This window comes from Scyliorhinus canicula, chromosome 4 (assembly GCF_902713615.1).
Source record: "Scyliorhinus canicula chromosome 4, sScyCan1.1, whole genome shotgun sequence".
In the NCBI taxonomy this organism is placed as follows: Eukaryota; Metazoa; Chordata; class Chondrichthyes; order Carcharhiniformes; family Scyliorhinidae; genus Scyliorhinus; species Scyliorhinus canicula.
In genome coordinates, this window is record NC_052149.1 from 162,000,030 (window position 1) to 162,012,671 (window position 12,642).

The 12,642-nt window shown below is 46.4% G+C and overlaps 1 protein-coding gene across 3 annotated transcripts in view; it reads right to left on the reverse strand.

Moving 5' to 3' along the window:
• ctnna1 (catenin (cadherin-associated protein), alpha 1) overlaps nt 1-12,642 on the reverse strand; it is a 188,959-nt gene that overhangs the window by 26,072 nt on the left and 150,245 nt on the right. For all 3 annotated transcript variants that reach the window (XM_038795451.1, XM_038795452.1, XM_038795453.1), the window contains 2 exons: nt 12,276-12,427; nt 9,745-9,855 (listed from right to left, as the gene is read on the reverse strand). In XM_038795451.1, coding sequence (XP_038651379.1) covers nt 9,745-9,855; nt 12,276-12,427 — 263 coding nt within the window. The remainder of the gene's footprint in view (nt 1-9,744; nt 9,856-12,275; nt 12,428-12,642) is intronic.

Here is a 12,642-nt window from a genome sequence, read left to right on the forward strand (position 1 = left end):
AGAAAAGATGAAAGGGAAGGGGGAGAAAAAAACGCCAGAAGGGAGCAAAGGCAGAGGGAGAGGGGGCACCAGAAGCAGACGGGACAAGGGGCAAGCCAGCTCAGGCGAGCGAATCAGCGCACGAAGCGGCGGAACGGTGGTATCGCCGCATCAAAAAGAGCTGGACAGACAGGTTCCCTCTTCCCTGGGGCTAGAGGGAGGCTGGAATTGGAAGGCAGCCTTTACCGAGGTGCTGAGGGAGCAGCTGCAGGTAATCAAGGCAGAGGTGAAAGCAGACGCAGAGACCGCAGTACAGGCAGCAGTGGCCAGGGCCATGTCAGGGGTGCAGCAGGGTCTGACCAGATTGGAGGAGAAATTGGATGCCCAAGGGGAGAAACTGGAAGCCCAGGAGGCGACCATTAAGGAGCTGGCGAAAGCAGCGACCGACATGAGCGACCGGGTCATGGCCCTGGAGAGGGAAGTGGCGAGACTGGGCGCAACACAGGGGAGCCTGAAGGGCAGGGTAGATGACCAGGAAAACCGCTCGAGAAGGCAAAATGTAAGGATAGTGGGCCTGCCCCAGGGGACCGAGGGTAGAAACCCCACAGCATACGTGGCTGAGATGCTGGGCAACTTAGTGGGGAGGAACACTTTCCCCAGCCCACCGGATATTGACAGAGCACATCGGTCGCTGCGCCCGAAGCCCAAGGCAGGGGAACAACTGAGAGCAGTCATAGCTAAACTGCACCGGTACCGGGATAGGGAGACAATCCTGCGCTGGGCCAAGGAAAATAGAGCCTGCAAATGGGAAGGGCACGCCATCCGAATCTATGAGGATCTTGGAGCAGATATAACTAAGAGACGGGCGGAGTTCAACAGAGCGAAAGCAGCTCTCCACAGGAGCAGAGTGCGTTTTGGTATGCTGTACCCAGCGAAACTCTGGGTCACATACCAAAAGAGGGAATATTTCTTTACAGCCCCCACTGAGGCGAATAGGTTAGTCGAGGAGCACGGGCTGGAAAACAGCCAGCGGGGGCAGGGACGAGGGGCCCCTGGCAAGGGGCAACGACACGCCGACGGGGGGGGATGGGGAGGGGCGAGGCAATGCTTGCCGCCCCCCCCCCCCCCCCCCCCCCCCCCCCCCACAGCCACCACCAGGAACACCCAGAACAAAAAACTAACCACTGTCCAAGGGACCACCCCAGGTGGGAGGCCAGGCCCCAGCACGAGGGAACGAGAGTATTGGAGAAGGGAGAGCAGGCGAGAGGGTGCAGGGTAGGATGGGAGAAGAGCGGGCAGAAAGCCGTAGAGGCCAGGCAGGGGAGAAGCGAGACAACAACACCCGAGAGGGGAGCCACCGTACTAGCAGGAAAGCTAGCGCCGGGGGCACGCAACAAAGCAGGGCCGCAGCGCACTACCAACAAGGGGGAGGGCGCCAGGCAGGGGGGACGACACCCGTCAAAGTCAGGAGAGCAAACGGGGACAGGAGGGAAAAGGGAGAGACCGGGGGGGGGGGTGGCGACACACAGGGAGCGAGACCAGGGAGGGGAAATGCAGGGACGAAGGGACAGAAGAGGCCAGAAAAGGAACAGGGCCACAAAGTGCCACAACCAAGGGCTCGAAACAAGGAACCGCTGCAAGCACCCACCCAGTACGGTCTGTGGGCAAAGGGGGCCCCCCAGAGTGCAGGGGACGACCTGCGTGGCGGACACAGTGGACGGCCATGGCGGTTGCCCCCGGGGGAAACCCCGGAGCGCAGAGACCCGACCACATGGGGAGAGCAGTGATAGCGGCCATCCTGGACGGCCCCCTAACAAAGGGAAACCCCGGAGGGCAGGGGCGCGTCCACCAGATAAATATGGTTAATCCCACAGGAACGAGGGGGCAGAAGCCCCCCACCAGGATAATCACCTGGAACGTAAGGGAACGTAACGGCCCAGTGAAGAGATCCAGAGTCCTCACCCACCTCAGAAACATGAGGGCCGACATAGTCTTCCTCCAAGAGACGCACCTGAGGGAGCAGGACCAACTGCGGGTAAGGGAGGGCTGGGTGGGACAAACCTACCATTCCTGCTATGGGACAAGGGCCAGGGGGGTGGCGATCCTGATCGGTAAGAGGACAATGTTTAGGGCGACAAAGACGGTTACAGACCCAGGGGGGCGGTATGTCATGGTCAGCGGGGCCCTGGATGGGGCACCGGTAGTTCTAGTCAACGTGTACGTGCCCAACTGGGACGACACAAGTTTCATCAAAAAGACCATGGCAGAAATCCCAGACACAGCGACGCATCAATTAATCATGGGGGGGGACTTCAACTGTGTACAGGATTCAAAGACGGACAGATCAAACCCCAAAACGGGGAAAACCTCAAGCATGGCAAGGGAACTCGGTCACTTTATGGAGCAGATGGGAGCAGTGGACCCCTGGAGGTTCGCCCACCCGGGGGAGAAAGAATTCTCCTTCTTCTCCCCAGTACACAACGTGTACACCAGAATTGACTTCTTTGTGGTGGGGAAAACGGTGCTTCCAGGGATAGACAAAGTGGAATACTCCGCAATTGTGATATCAGACCACGCTCCACACTACATGGACGTGTGGCTGGAGACGGGAAGGGCCCAGCGCCCCACATGGAGGTTGGACGGTGCCTTACTAGCTGACAAGGCCTTCAGCGAAAGGATAGCGCGGGCCATAGCAGAGTACACTGAGAACAACCAAAACGGGGAGGTCTCACCCTCCACGTTCTGGGAAGCGCTTAAGGCCGTACTAAGAGGGGAAATCATTGCCTTCAAAGCGCAAAGAGATAGGGAAGAAAGGGTGGCTAGGCAGAAGCTGGTCGACTCCATACTGGAGGTAGACCGTAAATACTCCAAGGCCCCGACCGTAGAGCTCCTGGCGGAGAGAAAAGAACTACAAAGGAACTTTGACCTGCTCTCCACCAGGAAAGCAGTGCACCAACTCCGCCAGGCGCGTGGGACCCTGTACGAACATGGAGACAAAGCCAGCCGCCTGTTGGCACACCAGCTGAGAAAGCAGGCAGCCACCAGAGAAATTGCGCAAATCAGGGGTACCAGAGGCACGTTGGAAACAGAACCAGAGAGGATTAACACAACCTTCAAGGCCTTCTACCAAGAGCTGTACACCTCAGAGCCCCCAACGGGGAAGGCTGGGATGAACTGGTTCCTTGGTGGACTGGACATACCAGTCGTGGGAGAGGGCGAAAACGGGACCTGGAAGCACCACTAGCACTGGGAGAGATCATGGACAGCATTAGCTCCATGCAGACGGGGAAGGCGCCGGGACCAGACGGATTCCCGGCGGACTTCGACAAAAAATTTGCGACAGCGCTGGCCCCGCACCTGCAGGAGATGTTCACAGACTCGCTAACTAGGGGCACACTGCCACCCACGTTAGCACAGGCCTCAATCTCGCTGATACCTAAGAAAGACAAAGACCCAACGGAATGTGGGTCATACAGACCCATATCTCTGCTGAACGCAGACGCCAAAATACTGGCCAAAATCCTAGCCAAAAGGCTAGAAGACTGTGTACCTGAGGTGGTCACAGAGGACCAGACTGGCTTCGTCAAAGGTAGACAGCTTACCTCGAACATCAGGCACCTGCTGAATGTGATAATGACCCCCTCCGGGGAGAGAACACAAGAAGTGATCGTCTCCCTGGACGCAGAAAAGGCCTTCGACAGAGTCGAATGGAAATACCTCAGAGGTACTGGAGCGGTTCGGTCTTGGAACAGGGTTCACCGCTTGGGTAAAGCTCCTATACAATGCTCCCATGGCGAGCGTACGGACCAACAATACCAACTCCCAATACTTCCAGCTGCACAGGGGCACCAGACAATAATGGCCACTGTCCCCGCTGCTGTTCGCACTAGCAATCGAACCGCTAGCAATCGCGCTCAGGGCAGCAAAAATTTGGAGGGGGATCCGAAGGGGAGGCAGAGAGCACAGAATCTCACTCTATGCAGATGATCTGCTCCTCTACATCTCGGACCCACAAAGCAGCATGGACGGAATCATTGCGCTCCTGAAAGAGTTTGGAGCCTTCTCAGGCTACAAACTCAACATGAGCAAAAGCGAGATCTTCCCAGTACACCCGCAAGTGTGTACTAAGGGGGGGGGGCAGCACTAAAGGGGCTGCCGTTCAAACAAGTCCGACACAAATTCCGCTACCTAGGGATCCAAATAGCCCATGACTGGAAAGGGATCCACAAATTGAACATCACCAGCCTGATGGAGGAAATAAAAAAGGACCTGCAAAGATGGAACACACTCCCACTCTCCCTCACGGGGAGAGTCCAGACGATCAAAATGAACGTACTGCCCAGGTTCCTCTTCCTGTTTAGATCCATTCCGATCTACATCCCCAAGGCCTTTTTCAAAGCGCTGGACAAACTTATCATGGCGTTCGTGGGGGGGGGGGGGGGTAAAAATGCTAGGATCCCAAAGAAGGTCCTACAAAAAACAAAATCCAGTGTTCTACCACTGGGCGACAACAGCCGAGCGAGTAAGGGGATGGGTCTAGGAGCCAGAAGCCGAGTGGATGCGTGCGGAGGAGGCCTCCTGCATGGGGACCTCCCTCCGGCCCCTCGCCACGGCAGCACTCCCATCCCCACCCAAAAAATACTCCAGCAGCCCAGTGGTGACAGCCACCCTCCAATCCTGGAACCAACTGCGGCAGCAATTTGGCCTGACCAAAATGTCAGACAAGGCTCCTATCTGCAACAACCATAGGTTCACACCAGCACTGACTGACGCCACCTTCAAAAGGTGGAGGCAGGACGGAGGGACACCGACAGTCAGGGACCTATACACGGACGGCAGGATCGCAACACTGGACGAACTGACAGAGAAATTTTGGCTAGCCAGGTGGAACGAGCTACGGTACCTGCAGCTCAAAAACTTCTTACGAAAGGAGACAAGGACGTACCCACAACCGCCACGACAGACACTACTGGAAGACCTACTGGACGCAAGTATCCTAGAGAAAGGGAACTGTAGCGACATGTATAACCGACTGGTAGAAAGGAACGACACCGTACTGGACGCAACAAGAAAGAAATGGGAGGATGACCTGGGGATTGAGATAGGGTGGGGACTCTGGAGCGAAGCACTGCATAGAGTCAACTCCACCTCCACGTGTGCAAGGCTCAGCCTGACGCAACTAAAAGTGGTACATAGAGCCCACTTAACAAGAAACCGTATGAGTAGGTTCTTCCCGGAGGTGGAGGACAGATGTGAACGGTGCCAAAGAGGCCCAGCCAACCATGCCCACATGTTCTGGTCTTGCCCCAGACTTGTGGAGTACTGGACAGGCTTCTTTGAGGCTTTGTCCAAAGTGGTGGGGTGAGGGTGGAGCCATGCCCGATAGTGGCGGTCTTCGGGGTTTCAGACCAGCCAGATCTATTCCTGGGGAGGAGGGCGGACACCCTTGCCTTTGCCTCCCTGATCGCTCGCCGTATAATCCTGTTTGGCTGGCAGTCAGCAGCACCGCCCAGAGCTGCAGACTGGCTGTCCGACCTCTCGGAATCTCTCCAAATGGAGAAAATCAAATTCGCCATCCGAGGGTCAGACGACGGCTTCCACAGAACGTGGGAGCCATTCATGCAATTGTTCCGGGACCTGTTTGTGGCCAACGAACAAGAGGAAGAATAGTCGTGTCCAAGAATCAGGGGAAAATGGACGGGAATCGGGGGAAGGGCTACGGGTTCGTTATGGGCGTTTGCTCTCATGGTTTTATGCTTATTTCTTTTTCTTGTTAATTTATTTTTTTTTTTATTGGAGGGGAGGGGTTACTGTTTTTCTCTGTTGTGATAAAATTTGTTGTTGAAAACATGAATAAAAATTATTCCAAGAAAAAGAAAGGAAGGACAAAGCCGCAAGCGACAGTCTGATGGCAAGCTAAGGCCCAAAACCGAATTGTAAATAAATGCCTATAAACATGTGCCTCGGCCATATTGGGGAATGTAAAATATGTATGCCGGTTAAAGGGGGCGGCCACAGTTGTTATTATGAAGATGCTTACCTGTAAATATACATGTTAATTTTTGCGTGTTTTTTTTTCTAATAATTTGTAATTTGTTGGATATAAAATATGAAAACTCAATAAAAAACATTTCCAAAAAAAAAGAAAAGCACCTTTCTACTGCTACCCTCAGTCTTCTGTGCCCAAGCTAATTCTGTATCCAACTTGCCAGCTCTCCTCTGATCCCATGTGACTTCACCTTTTGTACCAGTGTACCATGATACCATGAGGTACCTTGTCAAAGCCTTTACTGAAGTCCATGTATACAATATCTACTGCCTTTCCCTCATCTAGTATTTGTCACTTTTTCGAAAAACTCAATCAAATTAGTGAGGCACGACCTCCCCTTCTCAAAACCATGCTGTCCATCACTAATAAGTCCATTTGTTTCCAAATGTGAGTAAATCCTATCTCTAACAATCTTTTCCAATAGTTTCCCTACCACTGACACAAGGCTCACCGGCCTATAATTTCCTGGATTATCCCTGCTGCCCTTCTTAAACAATAGAACAACATTGGCTACTCTCCAGTCCTCTGGAACTTCATCTGTAGCCAATGAGGATACAAAGACTACTGTCAAGGCCCCAGCAATTTCCTCCCTTTCCTTCTGCAGTATTCTGGGGTAGGTCCCATCAGGCCCTGGGAACTTATCTACTTTAATGCTTTTTAAGATGCCCAACACCTCCTCTTTATTAATATCGACATGACTCAGAATATCTACACACATTACCCTATACTCTTCATCCACCAAGTCCTTCTCTTTGGTGAATACTGAGGCAAAGTATTTGTTTAGTATCTCTCCCATCTCCTCTGGTTCCATACATAGAATCCCTCCAATATCCTTGAATGGACCAACCCTTTCTCTGGCTAACCTCTTGCACTACATATGTATAAAATGCCTTAAGATTTTCCTTAATCCTGTTAGTCAATGACATTTCATGACCCCTTTCAGCCTTCCTAACTCCTACCTAAAGTTCCTTCCTACTTGCTTTATATTCTTCAAGGGCTTCATCGTCCAAAGCCTTTTAGACCTTACGAATGCTTCTTTTTGACAAGATTCATAATATCCCTCGTTATCCAGGGTTCCCTGTACTTGCCACCTTTCTCTTTTGTCATCACGGGTACATGCCAGTCCTGAATTCTAAACAATTGACATTTGAAAGCCTCCCACATGCCGGATGTTGATTTTCCCTCAAACAGCCTCGCTCAGTCAACACTTTCCAGATCCTGCCTAATACTGTTGTAATTAGCCTTCCCCCAGTCTAACACCTTCACCTGAGGACCACTCGTCCTTTTCCATAAGCAGCTCAAAAATTATGATCACTGTTCCCGAAATAATCTCTTACTGAAACTTCGATCTCCTGGCAGGGCTCATTTCCCAGCATCAGATCTAATGTGGCCCCTTCCCAAGTTGGGCTATTTATATATTGTTCCAAGAAACCCTCCTGGACGCTCCTTACAAATTCTGCTCAATTCATGCCTCTAGCAGTAAGTATGTCCCAGTCAATACAGGGAAAGTTAAAATCACCGACCACAACAACCCTATTGTTTATGCATCTTTACAAGATGTGTCTGCATATCTGTTCCTCTATCTCCCACTGGCTGTTAGAAGGTCTGTAGTAAATCTCCAACATTGTGACAGCACCCTTCCTATTCCTGAGCTCTACCCAGATTGCCTCACTGCCTGAACCCTACAAGGTTGTCTTCCCTCAGCACAGCGGTGATATTCTCCTTAACCAATAATACAACTCCCCCACCCCTTTTGCATCCCCCTCTATTCTGCCTGAAGCATCTAAATCCTGGAATGTTTAGTTACCAGTCCTGTCTGTCTTTCAACCAAGTTTCTGTAATAGCAACAACATAATTCCACGTACTAAGCCAAGCTCTAAGTTCATTTGTTTTACCTGAAATACTCCTTGCATTGAAACTAATGCATTTCAGCCCACCAGCCCCGCTGCGTTGACCAACCACTCCCTGCCTGCTCTTCCTCTTAATCTTACTGGCCTTAGTCTGTAGCTCCCCTTCAGTTATTTCTCCCGCTGACCTATTGCTCTGGTCCCCCCGCCCTGCCATACTAGACAGTTCAATTTGTTTCTCTGCCTTCCACTTTTCTCCTTTCTAGCTTTTAGTGCACTAAGTTAACACTATGCTCCTGTCTACAACCTATTCATCAGCTTAGTGTTTTTCTAAAAGTATGACGACTCAGTTTTATCTTGGAACTGTATGTTTAGCTTACTTTATTTCATTGAATAATGGCCCTTCCTCAGGTCTCATTAATAAAGGACTACTTGTAATGGCATTTTCTGGAAGGATTTTTTAGCATTGATATGGAGTTGTTTTCAACATACTAATTTAACATCCAGCATGCAATTGCTACACTACCTCTGTAGTGCCATCTTCAATCAATCACAAAGAAATTCCTCAAAACTTATTCTTGAAATAATGCACAATAGGAGCTAAAATCATATTCACTTAAAACTTCTATCCAATGTACATCCTGATTTAATATTTCTGTTAAGACAAAGCAATGCATATCTATTCAATACTTTCATTTGTGTAACCTATTCAGCTGCTATGACCGACTGCTTTTCTATATTCCACTCGTACCCATTTACAGCAAATGAAAGTTGAATGAATACATTTTTGACTCCCATTTAACACTGTAAATGGTTCAATTTTGCACAACCCAATAGCTTCCAAAGTTTGTAATGCCAGCTGCTGCCAGACAGAATGTTAATGCTCCCCTGCATTCATTCACTGTCCACAAAGCTTGACTACTAATAAACTAAACTAAAATTAAACTTTTTTTTTAAGATTTAAAAACGACAGATGCAGCTAAAGTAGTATACATATGCACTTCACTACATACACACATATAGGATACCTGCTGCTTGATTTCTAATAATGAGTAAATAGCATGTTGTGAACTGCTATGAACAGTCTGGGTTGAAACTGGAGGTGCTATGGTTTTATCTATTTAGACAAGTAGAAACCAGCACAGCAAAGAAAATTTTTAGCAGCAACAAATCCACAAGTGAACAGAACCACTTTTCAAAGAGCACCTCCCCTCAACAATTTAGTCTCAAATCATTTAGCCAAAGTCCTGCTGATGCTTCACCGTACTTTACTTATTTGGATAATATTCCGCAATCCCAGCTTCAGAAACAAGACACTTATGACATTTTCATTTTGTATAAACAGCCATTTACAACAGTGGCAGTTAGTGCCAAAAATCAGAGCAGCTGAGCACTATGGACTTGTCCATTGGGAACTGTACTAAAACTGCCCAAATGCATTCTTTGGATCCTAACAGCTGTCACTGACATTCCATCTGCTTTGGCTGCATTTAAACTAAATTCCCTGTAGATAAAGCAGTGCAGAATTCTGCACCTTATTTCCCACAGTCCATTTTTGAAAAATGTCTACATGAGACAGTTACAAGGAATCACTAACATTACGTTTTAGATTGTATATTTTTGCTTTAATTAGCTACACAGTTTCACACCCATACCACCAAATTTAATAGTTGGAAACTTTTAGCCTGATTAGTAACTTTGTGCAGCTGCCAGTTACTCCCCATGGAGTATACAATGCAACACTTGCATCAGCTAATATTTTTGTATTTGAAAGCTGCAAGTACAAACACAATACAACTTATGTTAATGACCTATGTATCAACCAGAAACAAATAGGTAAATTTATTCTAAACATAGGCAACTACTTACCCTTGCACTCTGTCCATTAATAAGCTGATCTTCCTGTGTCTGGACACTAGTTCTACTTTGCACATCAAAGTCTTCAGTTTCAAAGTCAGAATCATCCAATTCTTCTGGAGTCTAGTGGAAGGAAAAAAATTATACTATTAATATCTAGACACGAGGAGAGCATAAGAGTTCATGTTGACCTCCACTGCTGCTAAAAATCTAATATGTATTAAATTTAGTACATGGGAATTGCAATAAAATGTGTCCCTGTAATATACCTGCAGTAATGTTCATTTATGTTGGCACCACTGTAATGGGTTTTTCCATTGTTAAAGATCGTCACACTGGGACACAAGTAGCTGCTATTCATAGAAACAGCACATCAGTTGAACTATTTTTCAGGGTCCACTAATTTCTTATAATTCATATGCAACAGATAAACAAATGAGGAAGCAAATTATTTTGCCTTATGCTTGACAGAATGTCTCAGTTGTTAGACACACATTACTTTCATATAAAAATAAAAAAGCTATTGCCCAAAATAGGGAAATTACAGGATCGTAACAAACCACGTAATGCACATAAAAAGAATATGAGCCATAGAAATTAACTAAATATTTTTAAATGAAGGCGAATTTCAAGACCACCAAAACAGCATGTGGTAGCAAAGGGGAGGGGGAAGACGAGAAGAAGTATCAGATTACTGAGACTGTGGTATGTCATAAAGATACATTACTCTATAACCTGATCAAAAGTGAAGACACCAAGAGCATACACTTCTCCTTGCCTTGGCCATTAGTACCAGTAGCATAGTCTTGCCAAATGCACTTTAACCCAATTTAAGGTTTGCCCATCAAGTTTATAAGCTTTAAAAAGTCATTTCCCTCCACATCAAAACCCTGGTCTGTTTTTTTCAGGCTCCATGTGCTGTTTTCTTGGTTGAAATTCCTCTGAAAACAATGCAATCAACACAAAAGACAGCTGAATTGTAAGAACAAATTGTGTTCAGAGCATCTCAAGTTTCTGCGATCTTCATCACTATTAATAGCATGGTGTTAAAAACATGCTCCAGCCATAAAACTGGCTATTGGAAGATGCATTTGTACTACATAAGCCTTTGACGAAGCTCCAAAATTTGAACTGGAACGGAGTGCAAATATACTAATAGATACATTTTGAAAGGCTGGAATAATTTAATAAACATTATTGAAGAAACTCCGTACCACTCAATCTAACCAGCCAACAGCATTACAAATTATTTTAAAGTCACTTTCCCTAACTTAAAATCAGATTACTCACAGGGTATTAACAATAAGAATTCATGTTTTTTCAGATAACCCCATTTTTCAGTCATCCAAGTCAATTTACCTTTAAATCTATCAAAAATATTTTAAAGCAACTTTTATAAAAATTAAAATTTAGATTTTGAAACATTACACAATTGCACTGGCTCATGTTTTGAGTTTTGTGACATGCACATGAATTTAAGCAGAAGCTGGAGGAAAAAGAGAACATTTTTCAAAATGGGTGCTATTTGTGCTGCAATCATCGTTTGTGCCCAAGGTAAATAATAGTTTCATTTTTACATTGCAAAATGCCACCCTTAACTTGTAATTAACAGTATGGTTTTGCATTTTAAACACCAACTTGTGCACATAGTTACATCTATGGAATTTCAAAGTGTAATGAATGCTTGGCTAATTGTGATGCTATATTGTTTCTCTGGGGAAGGAGTAATTTTGCAGCAAATAGCAGAAAATGTATTAGTTTCATGGATAAATTAATTGCTGCATTGAACACAGTTATACACTTCAGCTACTTTCATTTGAATTTCAGCCAACCACTTCACCTCTGTGGTGATAATCACCCAGAGCAACATTTCACATGCCTAACAATTCTATTTGCTGCAGCTAGATACCATCATGTTTGCCTCAAAACACTCGTTGCGACTGACCACACTATTGGTGAGTATGAAAATCTCAATCAGGGGAAATAGCCTGGACTGATTTGAGACAACAGGTAACACAAATGAATAGAAGTTCCATATAGAAAAGCATACAGTAATGCAATAATTATTTTTCCCAAAAGACTGCTAAAAGCAGATACTCAAAATAAAAAAAAACTGAAAAGATAATTAAGGTTAATTTCTTAAAGTTTTAGTAAATGACCACTGACAAAAAAAAATGAAAGAATATTCCTACTGCATACTACAGAATCAGAGTAACAGCACATGGAAAGGAGCCATTTGGCCCAACATGCCTGTTTTTGACCTCTAAAATAAGCAGTATTGCCTACAATGAAACAGTAGTGTACAACCCCTCCAAAGACTCAGCAGGTTTACCAATGATTAGCTGAGGTTTATAGGACCAGGAATAGACGAGGTGCACTCTGCTCTGCGATCATTTAGGTGATCTCAAGCTGTTGCAGTCGAGTGCAAGGAGCTCCGTTTCAAGTACTTAACTTTTGGCCTCGAGTTTGTAAAGCAAGTTAGTCACAAATAAACTTTACAGCATATTTACAGCAAAGCTGCCCATGAACACAAATATACTCACTCTAATCATCAATACAGCTTTCCTAATGTCCCGAATGCCATCATATACCAGACGTGAAGCATCAATGAATTCATTTTCATCCAGTTGTTGAGCTGGATTTGTGCTCAGTGCTTCCACAGCAGCTTCCACTTGTTCAGTAAATCTTGGCATAACTATACATGGGAAATGGGTGAATTGCATTAGTACACAGATTACTCATATGTGAACTTTTAATGATTTGCATATTGTTTACATGTGCTCTACATAGGGTGCTGAACTTCCTTTGAAAAATATTGCTCATCAACCATTTACTTCCACCAAGCAGAGCAACACCCTTTGTTCATAAGAATTGATGGTCATTAGTGACGTTGCTCAAGAATAAATTAGC